We start from the raw sequence: 16,385 nt of genomic DNA on the forward strand, positions 1-16,385 counted from the left end.
AGGTATGACTGTAATTATTTCTGTATCTCAGGCATTAAAAAAAATCTGAGGGGAAAAAAGCAGCACTCAGGGACCTGTCCACGGGTTCCAAGTCTGAACCTTTTATCATTACAGAGAGATAGGAAACTGCCTTATACCCAGACAGAATATTTGTCTATCTAGTCACTGTCTCTCCAGATCTGTTTTTCAAGTTTTTGACATTGAGGGTCAACCTGAGACATTTTGTTGCTGGAGCAACAAACGACACCCCCCAGTCCAAGTCAAGGAATATGCAATAAAGTTGGTTTTAATGGGGTATTTTATTTCCATAGGATCCATAAACCACAGTACTATGTCACCTGCTTCCTTTTCCCAGAGAGTTGAAGACATAAGCTCCCCAAACACAAAGAAATAAGGGAGCGAGAGGCAACTATTTTCCATAAGCCTTAATGGTTCTGGTTTGCACATGTGATATGTAAATGAGGTCACTATATCTTAGAGCTTATGCACACCCACACCCTTTCTATGTTTATTCATAACTAAGTGACATTTATTTCACTGAAAAATGCTCTCATTTTTGTGTTTCCCATAGGCATCTAGTTGATCACTGTGGAAAAGAAGCTGTTCTTCATACCATATATATTTTTGCCATGGGGCTAGCTAGTTCTGACTCTTCTGGAAATCAAGTGGCAAAATGGAATGCATGCACGCATAATTAACACCTGGAATTCAAGGACATAGAGATTCAGCTTCTGTGGATAATGACAGTTAATTCCAAATCTAAAACATACCCTCAAAATCATGAAAGCATTTTGCATGGGCAATTTAAAACTACTGTGCAAATTTGAGGAACTGTGTAGGAAAGCATTTCATAATGTATCAAATGTATTTCATAGTGGACCAAAGGACCTAATGAACACCAACAACACCCCTAATTTACAACCAGTAAAAAACTAGTAGTAGCAAAAGTAAAAGTCCAAGCACAGAATACATCAAAATATGAAAATAAAGAAAACAGTTGCCTAAGGTGAAGCACTCAATTGAATATATATTCTGGCAGGCTGTTCTAATCAAGAGGACTTCATATCCCAGAAAAAAGCAGTATGAAATATGAAACTGTAATTCACAACTCATGCATAGACCAATACATCATCATCACTATACAAATTATGGTTGTTATACATTTATAATAGTATTCATGTTAAAAATACATTTTAATAGTTTGCAAAGAAATGACAGCAGTGGGCACATACATAAATGATTAACTAGGTGATCCTTCATAATTCAAAATGTTTAGGTTTCATTCCTGAATATGTGAATTACAACATCATCTAAACCTAAAAAAGTCAATTACTGTGAAATACACTGAAAGCACAACCTCATTCCAAGTGCTATATTTAGACATCACTTGTAAACCTGAGGTTCAGATGAGCTGCCTTTTCAAAGCATGGATTCATCATGTGTTGTTGGCGCGCTCTCTCTCTCTCTCTCTCTCTCTCTCTCCTTTTTACTGCTCTCTCACTATGTAAGAATTTAATTCAAGGGGGCGGTTCACTTTTATGGGAATCCTCAAGAGTAATTAGTAAGTATGCACATGTTAAACACTCTTAACATTACAAATCTAGATCTGCCATTCAACACAAACTCAAGATACCCAGATCTTCAAAAAGAATGCTTCATAATGGAATTCTGTTGTCAGATGCATCTCCTATACCCAACCTAGCAAAACCGACAACAGAAACTAAGGACTGAGACCTATAGAAAATTACAAAAGACACTTTCCATTCCACCCCCCCCCCCCCCCTCAGCTCCTGGTCCAGATATATTGAAAAGTTATTGCTAGTCTTCTGATATTACAGTGAGTGGTGTTACCGGATCTCCTAGTGTGTCCTGTACAAACATGCATGCATCTTACATGTGTGTTCATAGAAAGTTGTAATTTGAGTAATTAGCAAAGAACTGCTTGGGGTCTTTACTGGAGATAACTGTGTGCATACAGGCAGGATCACATGGGCTATGAATACATTGCTTACAATGTGGAACTTATCACTGAGCAATAAGAACCAAATATGGTGGTGTTTGCTCAACAATGACCACACCATTGTTACAATTGTGATGTTCATTTACAAATGAATAATGGTACTTTGAAGTCAGGTCATGCCAACAAAGAACAATGGCTTTTGCAGCTTGAAACACTACTGTATGAAACTCAACCAGTTGTGTGGAAACAGTATATATATATTTGCTTAATGGACAATGGTGAAAATCTACCTTGGTGTCAATATGAGGAAAGACTTCTTTCACAGCATAGTTTCCTAACCCACCACCAGAATATAACCTTTAGAATGTGATTAGTTCTACTACTTTTTCATCAGAAACTGGCAATAGAGAAGTGTATCATATTATTACAGTGCCTGCAAATGTAATGGTTTAAGGTTGCTAAGCAACTCTTTAGCAGTAAAGGCCTTGGTATCTATGATCTCTCAAGAGTCTCAAATTTCATTAAAACATGCTTGTAACTATTATACAAAAACCTTGGGTGGAGTTTACATACAAATAAGGCTTCTCGACACTAGCAATGTGATTTTTTAAAAACTGCTGTGGCATTAATACTATCAACAGTGTTTTTGCAACAAAAACATAGGGTTCACAACTTGTTTCTTATATGTATAAATGTACCTTAGTGTTAAGCTAGCTTTTTATTTCTGAACCAAGCTTTAGGAAGAAAATAAACAGAACTTGGGAGGCCTGTGATCAATAAAGCAGATTCCAACTAAACATCAGAAAGAACTTTCTGACAGTAAGAGCTGTTTGACAGTGGAACAGACTCCCATGAGAAGTGGCGGACTCTCCTTTCGTGGAAGTTTTTAAGCAGAGGCTGGATGGCCCATCTGTCATGTATAATCTAGTTGAAATTCCTGCATTGTGGGGGGTTGGACTAGATGACCCTCAGGGTGCCTTCCAACTCTACAATTCTATAATTCTATGATCCAATCCAATATGATTCAGTCTTGGCCTGACTGCAGTGGCTGCCAATTACAGTAGTTTCCAGGCCCAATTCAAAGGGCTAGTATTGACCTATAAAGCCTTACACGGCTCAGTATTGCAAGACCTTATGGACTGCCTCTCCCGGTCTGAACCCACCTGGACCCTGTGCTTGTCATCCAAAAGGTTTGGAAGGTGGCATCACGAGAAGTGGTCTTTTCTGTGGTGGCTCCCCATCTGTGGAATGCTCTCCCCAGAGTGGGTTGTCTGGCATCTTCATTACATATCTTTAGGCGCCTGGCAAAAACATTCCTCTTTATTCAGACCAATGTCTACAGCAGAATTTTATAGGTTGTGGATGTTATACTTGGGCCTTGTCCGTCTGTGTAAATTACAAGTCTTTCAAATGAGGTTAGTAGTCTTGTGGCTGCCTTACTGGTAATTGGGTTAGCCAAAAATGTGTGGATTTGGTTGAGCAGCAGCCAATGGGTTTCTATTTAATTATTCTTTTTCTGCCACTTTTCTATCTGGTTGAGTGGGATCGGGAGTGATTGGAATAGAAACAATTCTCCCTGCAGCCCTTCAGTTGAATATAACATTCAGTGTAACTTTGCCATGTGCATTCCATATGCATCTCTGAGTGGTGCAAGACTCCAGGGGTTCCAGGCACTTACCCAGGGTTCCCTTTCCTTGGAATCAGGAACAGTAGACTCTATGGTGTCTTTATGATATATGCTTTATTTACACATATATACAACCTGAGCCTACAATGTAGGGGTTCATAGCATCAATACCCCAAAATGGGTCTTGTTTCTCTATAGTCACAGCCTTGGATTCAAACAGAAATCAAGCATGTCTCTCCCTCTCAGGCTTCTTTCTACTGCAGTCTGCTTCTTCTAGCCCAGCTCTCCCACACAACTCAACTTTGGCTTTTTTCCTTCTAATTACTAACCAGTTGGGGACGCGGGTGGCGCTGTGGGTTAAACCACAGAGCCTAGGACTTGCCGATCAGAAGGTCAGCGGTTCGAAGCCCCGCGACGGGGTGAGCCCCCGTTGCTCGGTCCCTGCAAGTAGATAAATAGGTACCGCTCCAACAGGAAGGTAAACGGTGTTTCCGTGTGCTGCTCTGGTAGCTGTACGCTGGCTCCCTCGGCCAATAAAGTGAGATGAACGCCACAACCCCAGAGTCGGTCACGACTGGACCTAATGTTCAGGGGTCCTTTTACCTCACTAACCAGTTGAGGCAGGCAGGTCCCACCCATTTGTCTTCCAGCACAGAGCCACTTCCTTTGTTACCCCCAGGACCTAAATTTAGGGGACCATTACCAAGAAGATGGCCTGGCTACTTCAATCCTCCATTGGATTTTAACCCTTGCTGGATCCAGGAATTAGAAGGATTTCAAGCATACAGCCTAACACGTGTCCTCACCCCCCACCACAACTTACAACAATACTATTGTGTAGAAGAAAAGGTCACATGACACCTTAACAGACTGTATTCACAAACTATCCTATTTTGCCCTCCCAGACAGATTAGCAATAGTAAAAATGATAATCCTACCAAAACTGATGTATCTACTCTATAGTTGCACAGCTCCAGAGTATAAATGCCAGCCAATGTATTATGGTTCTTTCTCATGGGTTTTGCATCTGTACTATTCACACACCTAGCTGCAGTTCTCACAAACCATGCAGAAGCTGCTGACTGAATGTCTTCAATAAAACCAAGATGACAAATTCAGAGAGCAGATATCCCTATTAGGGCAGAATACTCTTCCTTGGTTGCTATTGTTGAGGAAGAGCTAATTACCTGAAAATACAGCTAAAGGATCTTCCCATGAGACTTCAAGGTGAGAAGTATGATAAGCAGTGTGCATATCATGTGAATTGCCATGTATTCCTGTTCAATCTATTTCCAAGAAACTAATTTGCTACTAAAGCGGGAGAAGTGTGAGAGGAATGAAAAGTCATTATATGCCAGCAAGTTTCCATTCACTAACAAGTGATAGTGTATGTTTTGTTGATAATTAATGCATCTTATAACCACTCTACCATTAGTGCTTTTCTTTCTTGATGAGAACAATCAATAATCTGTAGTTCTGCAATGCAACAGAATTACTAAAAAGACGGGAAACGAAGTGTTTCACACTGCAGAATAGAGAAATGTCTATGACCTACCCAAGGAAAAATAATTCTTCTCATGCTTATTTTTGCTATAGAAACTCATGTTCATGTTTTAAAAGTCAGTTTCTGACATGTCTTACTTATGCAAAGTAAAAGCTAAGGTGCAATTTAACGGATGAAACTCTTTCCTCACTAGTTGAATCTTGTTTAAATACATCTCCTGACTACCAGGTTTTTCCTCAAGTAACTATGTACACATCCCAATGATTGTTTTTGTGCAGCATTTCTCCCACACTCGTGCCACTGCACCATAGATGAAACAAGCCAGAGTCCAGCTTGTTGTGTCCTCTGGGCTCATGGCTTGTTCCCCTAAGTAAGCCAGGAATGCCAAGTCAAGAACATACCTTGGTGTTTGGAAGAAACATACCATTTAACATTGGACAACGGAATGTCAAACTCTGACTTGCTTCATCAATGGCACAGCACTAGCAGTGGGAGAAGCACTGCAGGAACTTTTGGGCAGCTTGCATCAGTACGTTGATCATTCACATTAAACCATAGCTTATTTTAAATATAATATGATGCCTAAACCGCATTTATTTTAAATTCAGACCATGTTGGTCTGATGCAGTAGAAATACACACACACACACACACACACACAAACACTCACACATTCAGGTTCCTATGCAATATTTTTCTTTACAGCATTGGACTTTCCTTTCGCTGGACCATAAAGAAGACTGACTGCCGAAGAATTGATGCTTTTGAATTATGGTGCTGGAGGAGACTCTTGAGAGTCCCATGGACTGCAAGACGAACAAACCTATCAATTCTGAAGGAAATCAGCTCTGAGTGCTCACTGGAAGGACAGATCCTGAAGCTGAGGCTCCAATACTTTGGCCACCTCATGAGAAGAGAAGACTCCCTGGAAAAGACCCTGATGTTGGGAAAGATGGAGGGCACTAAGAGAAGGGAACGACAGAGGACGAGATGGTTGGACAGTGTTCTCGAAGCGACTAACATGAGTCTGACCAAACTGCGGGAGGCAGTGGAAGACAGGAGTGCCTGGTGTGCTCTGGTCCATGGGGTCACGAAGAGTCGGACACGACTGAACAACTAAACAACAACAACAAATATATATATATATATATATATATATATATATATATATATATATATATATATATATTGTCCTACGCCAAAGGATAAATGGACATAAATCTGACATCAGGAATCACAAAACAGAGAAACCAGTAGGAGAACAATTCAATCTCCTAGGACATTCTATACAAGATCTCAAAGTAGCTGTCTTATTACAAAAGAATTTCAGAAAGAAACTGAAAAGAGAAGTTGCTGAATTACAACTTATTACCAAACTTAAAACCATGGAGAGACCTGGTCTGAATAGAGACATTGGATTCTTATCTCACTATACGTGATAAAGCTATTTTTGGCCATCTCATCCATTGCTTTTTCCTGTAAGACCAATTGCAGTCGTTAACAGTTGTCAACAGGTTTACTACACCTATCAGCCAATCACCCATTCCCACCACCCTTCTGAGTAATACCCCTCCCCACCCTCTCACTATATATAAAGGTCTGGTGACTTCTGTTCAATGTATCTGAAGAACTGTGCATGCACACAAAAGCTCATACCAAGAACAAACTTAGTTGGTCTCTACAGTGCGGTTTAGGCGATCACACAGGGTCCCCGGATGTTTCACCGTCTATTGATCCCTGTGCCACCACTTTATTTCTCACTGCCACCACCCAGGCCCTACCTGGTACAATACTGAGTCCAGTCAGGGTTAAAGTGGAACATAAACTTCTGTTTATTTATTGCAGTTTAAGAAGCGTGTGGTTTCATAAATGGTATCGGTCAATTACATTCATGGGGTGCCTATCCAGACCTATAACTTCCGCTACCTGCTCTCACTCACTAAACTACCTCTCAGATATTTACTTGTCTTCCTAGCTCCTAACTGTTCCTGACTCAGCTTATTTCGCTACACTAAACCTACCACAGACTCTATCCCACTTCACTCCCACTCTAACCAACTACCCAACTCCCAACAAACTCCCCCCTTCGCCCCTCCCAGAGCTATAGTCCCTCTGACTCCACCCCCCTGGGTTCTGATTGGGTAACCTGTTAAATATTTCACCTCCAGCACTCTCATATATTAACGTCACAGGTGCTACTAGAATTTATTTTTTTATTTTTTTATATACCTTCATTTTAAAGTCATATTTTCTACCCTGACTTATTTGCATTGGGTCCGATTGTTATAGGATTGAGATCTTTGTTTTATATTTTGCTTGGTTTCTATGGCTTGTAATCTGCCTTGTGTACAAAAGGTGGAATACGAATTAAAAGTGAAATGAAAAAATCAAATTAAATGGTTTGTATTCACTATAGTTAAAGAGCCACCTCTTATCTGAGATGTACAACAAGCAAATCATGGTTTGATTTAGAGCAGCTTGTCAATGGTTTGTGAATCTAAACACAATAGCAAAGAATTTTGATTGCTAGCTATTGGAAAGAAGACAGCATCCCAACAAAAAGAGAATGGTTGGGGAAACTTTGCGAGTACCTGGAACTAGCAAAACTGATGGATATAATAAGGAGAAAATCCAAAACTATGGTTATGAAGCAATAGGAGTTCTTAAATGATTATTTACAAAACCAGGGCTCAACTACAAAAGTCTGGTTGTGTTTAGAATAATCTTGTGCGTAATATAAAAAATACAAAGTGAGACATTAAGGAAATCCAAAGGGAAAATAGGAAGAACAGAGGTTCTGACGAACGGATTATTAAAAACGCGTGAGGTAAATGGTGGAAGTCTTTTTTAAAAACAACAACAACAATTTATTTAAGGTAGATAAGGACAAGATGAAATTATACAATTGAATATAAATATAGATGGGAAACGGCTATGTATTGTGAGTACTTATCTACTTTTAAAAATTTTCACTTATGATCTTTTTCTTTTACTTCTTTATTCTTTCTTTGTTCTTTTTTTCTTTTTTCTGATATCTTATCTTTCATTTCACTGCTTTATTGTGAATAGCATTTTATAGAGGTATAAATAACTGTAAATATGAAAAGAGACAAAATATTCTCTTTTTTTTCCCCTTGGTTAGATGTATTTTCTTTTTCTTATGTATTTTCTTTTGTTGTGAATATGTATGTTTTCTAATTTGTACTTAATAAAAATATTTTAAAAATCTGAAAAAAATAATAATAGCAAACCAAAGCACAAATTGCAGTGTGAAAACCTGTTTCAAACCATGGTTTCAGAACCTTAAACTATGATTTCTGGGCTCAGATTCAGATATTAAAACAAGCTATGTTTTCATATTGTGTCTGAATCTAGCCCATTTCTAGTATTTGCTCCCTAAAGGGACCCACCAGAGCACAATTTTGTAGTTTCAGAAGTCACATAAAGGTGATGATGTCCACATAAGCATTTGAGAATCTACACTAGTTTTATGTAAAACTTATTTTGTGACAGTATATTTTAAGCTATTTATATTGTTTTTGTTAACCAACTTGTGCCTCTTAAATTACAAAGTAAGCCTTTGTATAAAATAGTTATACTTGTATAAGCAGAAAAATCACCTCCTAAAAATCTACCTTTCAAATAAATATTTACTTTATTTGTACCCCTTAGTTTGCAGATTAGGTAATGGGCATTAGACATACTTCATGAAAATTGTAGATGTGAAGTAGGTGACTTACCAGTCTTTTAATGATTCTCAGCAGAAGCTTCTGATCTTTCACTTCCTTTTTGAACTGTAGTACTTCAGCAAAGCTGTCCATATTTTCTGGAGCCATACTATCCACGTTGGCCCCACCATAGAGTTGCACTAACAAAGACAAGCACTGTGATGCGTTCACATATATTTCATTGTCGTCACTTGGAAGCTAAAAATGAAAATAGTAAATGAAATGCAAACTTTGCTGAAGTCAGTATCCTTGGTTTCAGATGAAGTAGCAGAATTCACTTTCTAACTTTAAACAATTTCTGCTTACCCTAATTTTACTTTAATAAAGTGGCAATTATAATACAGTGCTTTAGAGCCCAATTATTTTACTACTTGTTTCATAACATAGATATTGGATACACATGGAACGCTTCCAATTGCTTAATCACATACCCTGTCCATCCCCTTCCTTCTGAGTTGAACTTCTTTGATTTAATTCTGTATCATCACGGGCATTAACCACAGTTAAGGCTAAGGGTTCCTTCGTAAACATAATCTGAAAACTTTGGTCACAATAGGATGATGTCCTTCCTCTGGACATGACAGGCTTTGCCTCCTCATCCAGGGAAAGATGCCGTCCTACCTTCCAGATCCAACTGGAAGAGCCAAACAACCCCTCTGTCCCATTACCTGCACTTACTAAACTTATGAAACTGCATTGCAAACCAAATACACATGCATAATGCAGGCAATGACTGATTAATGTGTGTCTGAATGACATGATACAGTGCATGGTGAACCAGGAAGTGACTTGAAAATGTCACTAAACACATCACTAAAAGGGTGGAACACACTTATATTCCCTTCGCAAACACGTGCAGGGGGCAGGAACGGAACCCCTGTGTGAGAAAACACATACACACACACTTCTTCTTCTTTGATGATCACTCATAGCCGAGTAAGATTGTCTTCCATAAACATGGCTTTAACAATGAGTCCGTAAATGACTGTGGAGGCCAATTCTGGACCCACATGTCCTTCCACAGTGGGGACATTGGTTCCCGGGTGGGAGTTGATCATGGTGTGGATTTGCCAAGCGTGCCTTCCCCTTAGCATGTTTCTCCCTTGCGTTCTGAGTTCGAGTGTCTTCAAAGTCCATGACACCTTTGGTAAAGGCTGTTCTCCAACTGGAGCTCTCGCAGGCCAGTGTTTCCCAGCTGTCGGTGTTTATACTACATTTTTTAGATTTGCCTTGAGACAGTCTTTAAACCTCTGTTGTTGACCACCAGCATTACACTTTCCAGTTTTAAGTTCGGAATAGAGTAGTTGCTTTGGAAAAAGATCATCAGGCATCTGCACAACATGACCACTCCAACAAAGCTGATGTTGAAGAATCATTGCTTCAACACTGGTGATCTTTGCTTCATCCAGTACACTGATATTAGTTCGCCTGTCTTCCCACCCAAGTGATATGTAAGATTTTTCAGCGACACCGTTGATGGAATCTTTCGAGAAGTTGGAGATGGTATTTGTAAGTGGTCCTTGTTTCACAAGCACACAGTAAGGTTGGTAGTACTATAGCTTTGTAAACAAGCATTTTGGTTTCCCTGCGAATGTCCCGGTCCTCAAACACTCTGCACTTCAGTCGGGAGAAAGCAGCACTTGCAGAGTTCAGGCGATGCTGGATTTCGGCATCAATGTTGACCCTTGTGGAAAGATAACTGCCTAGGTAGAAGTGATCAACATTTTCCAATGTTACACCATTGAGTTGGATTTGTGCCGCTGCAGAGGGGTTATTTTGTATTTGTTGGTGCAGCACTTTGGTTTTTTGGATGTTGAGCAACAGGCCAAGTTTTTGTAAGCTTCTGCGAAGATATTTAGGATGGTTTGGAGGTCATCCTCTGAGCATGCGCACACTACGTTGTCATCAGCATACTGAAGCTCTATGACGGAAGTTACTGTAACCTTACTCTTTGCTTTCAGCTTGCTCAGATTGAAGAGCTTTCCATCTGTTCAATATATGATTTCTACCCCAGTGAGGAGCTTCCCTTTGTCAAAGTGAAGGATCATGGCAATGAAAATGGTGAATAGAGTTGGGGCAATAACACAACCCTGTTTAACACCTTGTCCCACTGTGAATGGTTCACTTTGAGAGCCATTGTTATCTGTGATTGTTGCTGCCGTATTATCATGGAGGAGCCGAATGATGTTTACAAATTTATCTGGGCAGCCAATTTTCAGAAGGACAGTCCACAGGGCATCACGATTTACAGTGTCGAAAGCCTTAGTCAGGTAGATAATACAGGGATTGGTTTTGCTCTCTGCATTTTTCCTGAAGCTGTCGAGCGGTGAAAATCATGTCCACTATCCCCCTAGGAGGCCCTAGAAGGCCGAAAACCATTTTGGGATTCCCATTTTGGGATTCAGGAAGGGTCACCTCGGAGACGGTTTGCTAAGATCCTTGCAAGAATTTTGCCAGCCGCAGCTAGTAGAGAGATGCCTCGATAGTTTCCGCAATCACACACACACACACACACGTACTATGAGACCTGCTGCCAGCAGTAAAAGGTGCTCACACCCAGCCCTAGTGAGATTTGGTAGAAAGCAGCAGTCTCACTTGATCTAGTTTGTGTGAGACTTGCTGATGTTGCTGCTGCTGCAGGAGAGTGCAATAGAACTAAGAAAAATGGCTGACCACTTTACAACGGTCACTCAGAGCTTTCCTTCTCTAACCCCACCAGGGACCAAAATACAAAGGGAAGAAACAGCGGAATAATTGCTCTCCTTGAATACCTTCCCTGCCCTCACCCCAAAGAAAATTCCACTGTAGGAGAGGACAGGGTGCACAGACAACGTTGACACATCTTCTTTTAAGAGAAGACACACAAGGAAACTAACAAGTAAAGAAATGACAACACTCTCACAAAGTCTCAGTCTCACTAAGATTTTTCCCCACCTTAGAGGCAAAAAGACCTATCCCAATGGAGGCAGGTAATATCTAGAGGGTAGGATGATTCCTCCCTCAAAATAGAAGGCAAACCTTCAAGACCTTGCTTGTCACATCCATACATAGGATGTCATCCTATTTATAGACTGTCCTCCAACACAATCACGTTAATGTTCTCTCACTCTCAGGGCACTTCCAGACAGGTCTTTTATCCTTGTAAGGAAACGTGCCAATAGATAAGCTGACAAGTTAACATGAGCCTAAGGAGGTTTCCTCTGAGATCAATAGGATTCACTTATTGCAGGGTTGTCCAACAGGTCGATCGTGATCTACTGGTCAATCGTGGGGTGTCACTGGTTGATCCTGGTCCATCTTTGAACCCCCATGAAAACATCCCCCCAAAAAACTTTGACTTCCTAAAAAAAAGCTTAACAAACAGCTTTGGGTAGATCACGCAGACTCTTGGAAGTTGAACGCCGCTGACTTAGTGTAATCTTCGCCCTGTCCCCCCCCCCCAATTGTGAGTTATTTGCTCTATGACACCACTTTATACTTTTGTTTTAAAGGCTGATTGCTGTGCTAAACCTTTGCTCCTTTCCACAACAAAATCCACAGCAATGCCAGCATCGACAGGGAGTGTTGCTGTCACAAAGAAGTGAATTCACTTTGACGTGCTACCAGGGCACCTTACTAGTGCTATAGCACAAGAAAAGGGGGAGCATAAAGAAAAAATAATTCCACAGAGCATGTGTGTACAGCATCTGAACAAAATTAATAATATGGGAGCTATATTATTACAATAAAATAATTATAATTTCCTCTTATATACTGCACTGGAAATATATACTGTATATAGAAAGGGTCCCACAGCATGGTCTGTAGGTACATTTTGAAATAACCCCTTTGGGGAAAAAACAGGTTTGGGACTGATTGATGCCTGGAAACCTCATTGATTTCTATAACAGAAAAAGAGCAGAACATACATTGATGTAAATACAGAATGGGAGATAATTCTCCCCTCTGACTAAAACAGAAATTTAGTAATTGTCATATGATCCTTTTGTTTTGGCCTCAGTTACACAGCATTCATGAATTGCAAACTCTTGCAAGAAAGGTGTATGAGTACTTGAGCTGAAGCAGCAGTTTTTGCACAGATAGAGTTGATAATGCATCTAATAGCCAGAGGGAAGTCTATTTCAGCACATTAATGAGGTTATGCACAAAGAGAGCTTATTAGAACAGATAGATGTTTGTTACATCAGAAATATGACAACAGAACAAACTGTAACAGATGGGCTGCTGGAAGTTATGAGAATGATCATTCAACAAATATTACACAAAACAGAAAAGCAATTTTTCATCAGTATTATGAAATTTGTTAATTTTTTTATTTCATCTCACTTATTAGAAGACATATAAGGTTGTATCCAACATTAGTCATACTCAGCATAGACACATTGAAATTAATTTCAGTGGATCTACTCTGAATAGAATTTAGGTGGCTACAACCCATAAAGACTGAAATATCTTAACAATATTGTTTATTGGCTTCCAAAGATCTCCCTCCTCTAAAAAAACCTACAAAACTTTTTTAGCATCACTTTCTCAAAAAATCTTTCTGAAATTATGCAGTGTTCATACAAATTTATATTGGAGACCTGCATCTGAACATTTACTTGTTATGCCTCCATATTTATTTAGGAAACATTCAAATTTCATCCTTGATTTCTAATTGTCTTTCTGTATTCAAAACACCACAAATGCATTACCTATTTCCTTTTAATTGGAAATGCATTACCTATTTCCTTTTTTAAAAAAAAATTATGGGTCTGAATGCGTGTGCACATGCATGTTTTAGTCTTGTAGCTTTCTATTCCTCTGCATTTTTTCTTTTCCACGCAGCTCACATACATGATGAAATATTTTGCAAACTTGCCTGTCCTGATCTAAATTGAGTGTAGAGATATTCGCCCATTGCTAGTTACAACCATTACCCAAGGGGAGAGCAGAATAATCCACCTAACTCCAACATTAGTGGCCAACATAGTTCCTGTGACTCTCACTCCATAAACTGTGCTCTGATCCAGCTGCAATTGGTGGTATTTGTTTTGTGGGATTCCATGCCTCATGTGCATTTTGATTTGTTTTATGATTGAGAGTATGAATTAGAACACACATCTCCAACTGCACTGTAATGCTCTTATGGTGTGGGGATATTTAAAGTGCAGTCAAACCAACAATTCATGTTTTTCTAGATAGGCATGTGATAGGAGCTGAGGCTCACAGAGTTTTCCTGTAAACCTGCCAAAGAGCTCTGTGAAAGACACTCTCACTGTGCCCTGACGGGGAGGGCATGGCTATATATTCCCCTACCTGCCCGGGCAACCCATCTTATTCTTTCCATTTCTTTCTGCTCTGCCGGCAATGTGAGAACACCTGCTAAGTCTGAGCACTAGGCCTAGACTACATCTTAAGCTAGACTTAAGTATGTCTTTGTAACTGAATTACCATTTAAATCCTGCCTGAACAAAGCTGCTGTATCTGTTACTCCTCAACAAATATATTCTAAGTAAAAGTTATTGCAAGACTGAGGTCCAGTGCCGAGGGCCTTCTGACGGTTCCCTCGCTGCAAGAAGCCAAGTTACAGGGAACCAGGCAGAGGGCCTTCTTGGTAGTGGCACCCACCCTGTGGAACGCCCTTGCACCAGATGTCAAAGAGAAAAACAACTACCAGACTTTTAGAAGACATCTGAAGGCAGCCCTGTTTAGGGAAGCTTTTAATGTTTAACAGACTATTGTATTTTAATATTTTGTTGGAAGCCACCCAGCCAGATGGGCAGGGCATAAATAAGTTGTTGTTGTTTTAAGTGGAAGAAAAGGGGGAAATACCAGAAGAATCCAGTGTGCCCTAAAGCATCCTGGGTTGCTTAAACTAAAAGGCTAAAACAAGCCTAAGCTGCCCTTTTAAGCTGCAAAAGGATGGCACTCTGTTGAACTCACAAACATAAGGAAGGAGGGATAATATCCAGCAAATATATCCTCTCCTAGCATGTATTCATATCCCAACATATTAGATAGTGTTGTTTTTTTATTAAAATAATATTACATGGCAATGTACATCAATTTACCACCTAACGCACCATTTGGTTACCTCAGCTGTCTGCCTCCTATTCTTATCCTTCTCTCATGGCTCTGTTTCTCAGTTCTCTTTTTTTAAAAAAAAAATATTTATTAAGATTTTCCAATTTTATACACAAAGAAAAACAATTAACAAAACAAAAAGCAAAAATACACATTTAAAGACAAAACAAAACAAATATAATTCCCAATTCTTATTTCCATTACCTTATATCCCTGACCTCCTCTCACCTCCCCCTTTTGTATTCCAGTTCAAGTTCTTAATTCAGCAAAATCCTTGTTGCCACATTGATGTAACTTATTTTAACTTATTATTCCACCTTTACATTACAGCTGGTAACCATTTAATTTCTGTCCAACATCATTCTAACTTTCATTAATTTTGCAATATTTCTGTAGATAGTCTTTAAATTTCCTCCAATCTTCTTCCGCCGACTCTTTCCCCTGGTCTCGGATTCTGCCAGTCATTTCCGCCAATCCCATGTATTCGATCATCTTCATCTGCCATTCCTCCAGAGTGGGTAAATCTTGTGTTTTCCAGTATTTTGCGATGAGAATTCTTGCTGCTGTTGTCGCGTACATAAAAAAAGTTCTATCCTTCTTTAATACCATTTGGCCGACCATGCCCAGAAGAAAGGCCTCTGGTTTTTTCAAGAAGGTGTACTTAAGTACCTTTTTCAATTCATTATAAATCATTTCCCAGAAGGCCTTAATCCTTGGGCACGTCCACCAAAGGTGAAAGAATGTACCTTCAGTCTCTTTACACTTCCAACATTTATTATTGGGGAAATGATAAATTTTTGCAAGCTTGACTGGGGTCATGTACCACCTATAAATCATTTTCATAATATTCTCTCTTAAGGCATTACATGCCGTAAATTTCAAACCGGTGGTCCATAACTGTTCCCAGTCAGCAAACATAATGTTATGTCCAACATCTTGTGCCCATTTAATCATAGCAGACTTCACCGTTTCATCCTGAGTATTCCATTTCAACAGCAAGTTATACATCTTAGACAAATTCTTAGTTTTAGGTTCTAACAATTCTGTTTCTAATTTCGATTTTTCCACCTGGAATCCGATTTTTTTATCCAATTTATATCTGTTTCTCAGTTCTCTGTCTAATGTATCTTGCTTTTTTTTAGAGCCTTCTCTGCTAGAGGCCTGTTCATCGGCTCCCATCTTTCATATTTGATTTCCCAACTCTAAGCCACCACACTAAATACTCATATCTGGCCATTATCTCTCCTGCTCAATTTCTAGGTCAACTTCCCAGCCAACAGTTTTTCTTCTTGCACAACATCCCTGTTTCTGCTTCCACTTCCTGAATTGTATAACATTCCAGGTGCTCCTAGACCTTGAGTGAGTTTTTTCACAACCAAATTTCCCTCACTTAATCAAAACTGACCCGGTATGAAATGTAATGTAATAGTTATCTATAAATAATAGATAAAAGTTACTTATAAATAATTGAAGAATGTAAACAGTTGTGAATAAAAAGAAT

At 39.4% G+C, this 16,385-nt stretch overlaps 1 protein-coding gene across 5 annotated transcripts in view; it reads right to left on the reverse strand.

The window, feature by feature from the left end:
- The window catches only part of ULK4 (unc-51 like kinase 4), a gene marked incomplete at its 3' end in the record, with an annotated part of 169,697 nt that overhangs the window by 50,721 nt on the left and 102,591 nt on the right, over positions 1–16,385 (reverse strand). For all 5 annotated transcript variants that reach the window (XM_079947173.1, XM_079947175.1, XM_079947172.1 and 2 more), the window contains exon 35: positions 8,831–9,016. In XM_079947173.1, coding sequence (XP_079803299.1) covers positions 8,831–9,016 — 186 coding nt within the window. The remainder of the gene's footprint in view (positions 1–8,830; positions 9,017–16,385) is intronic.

This window comes from Podarcis cretensis (assembly GCF_951804945.1).
Source record: "Podarcis cretensis genome assembly, chromosome: 12".
In the NCBI taxonomy this organism is placed as follows: domain Eukaryota; kingdom Metazoa; phylum Chordata; class Lepidosauria; order Squamata; family Lacertidae; genus Podarcis; species Podarcis cretensis.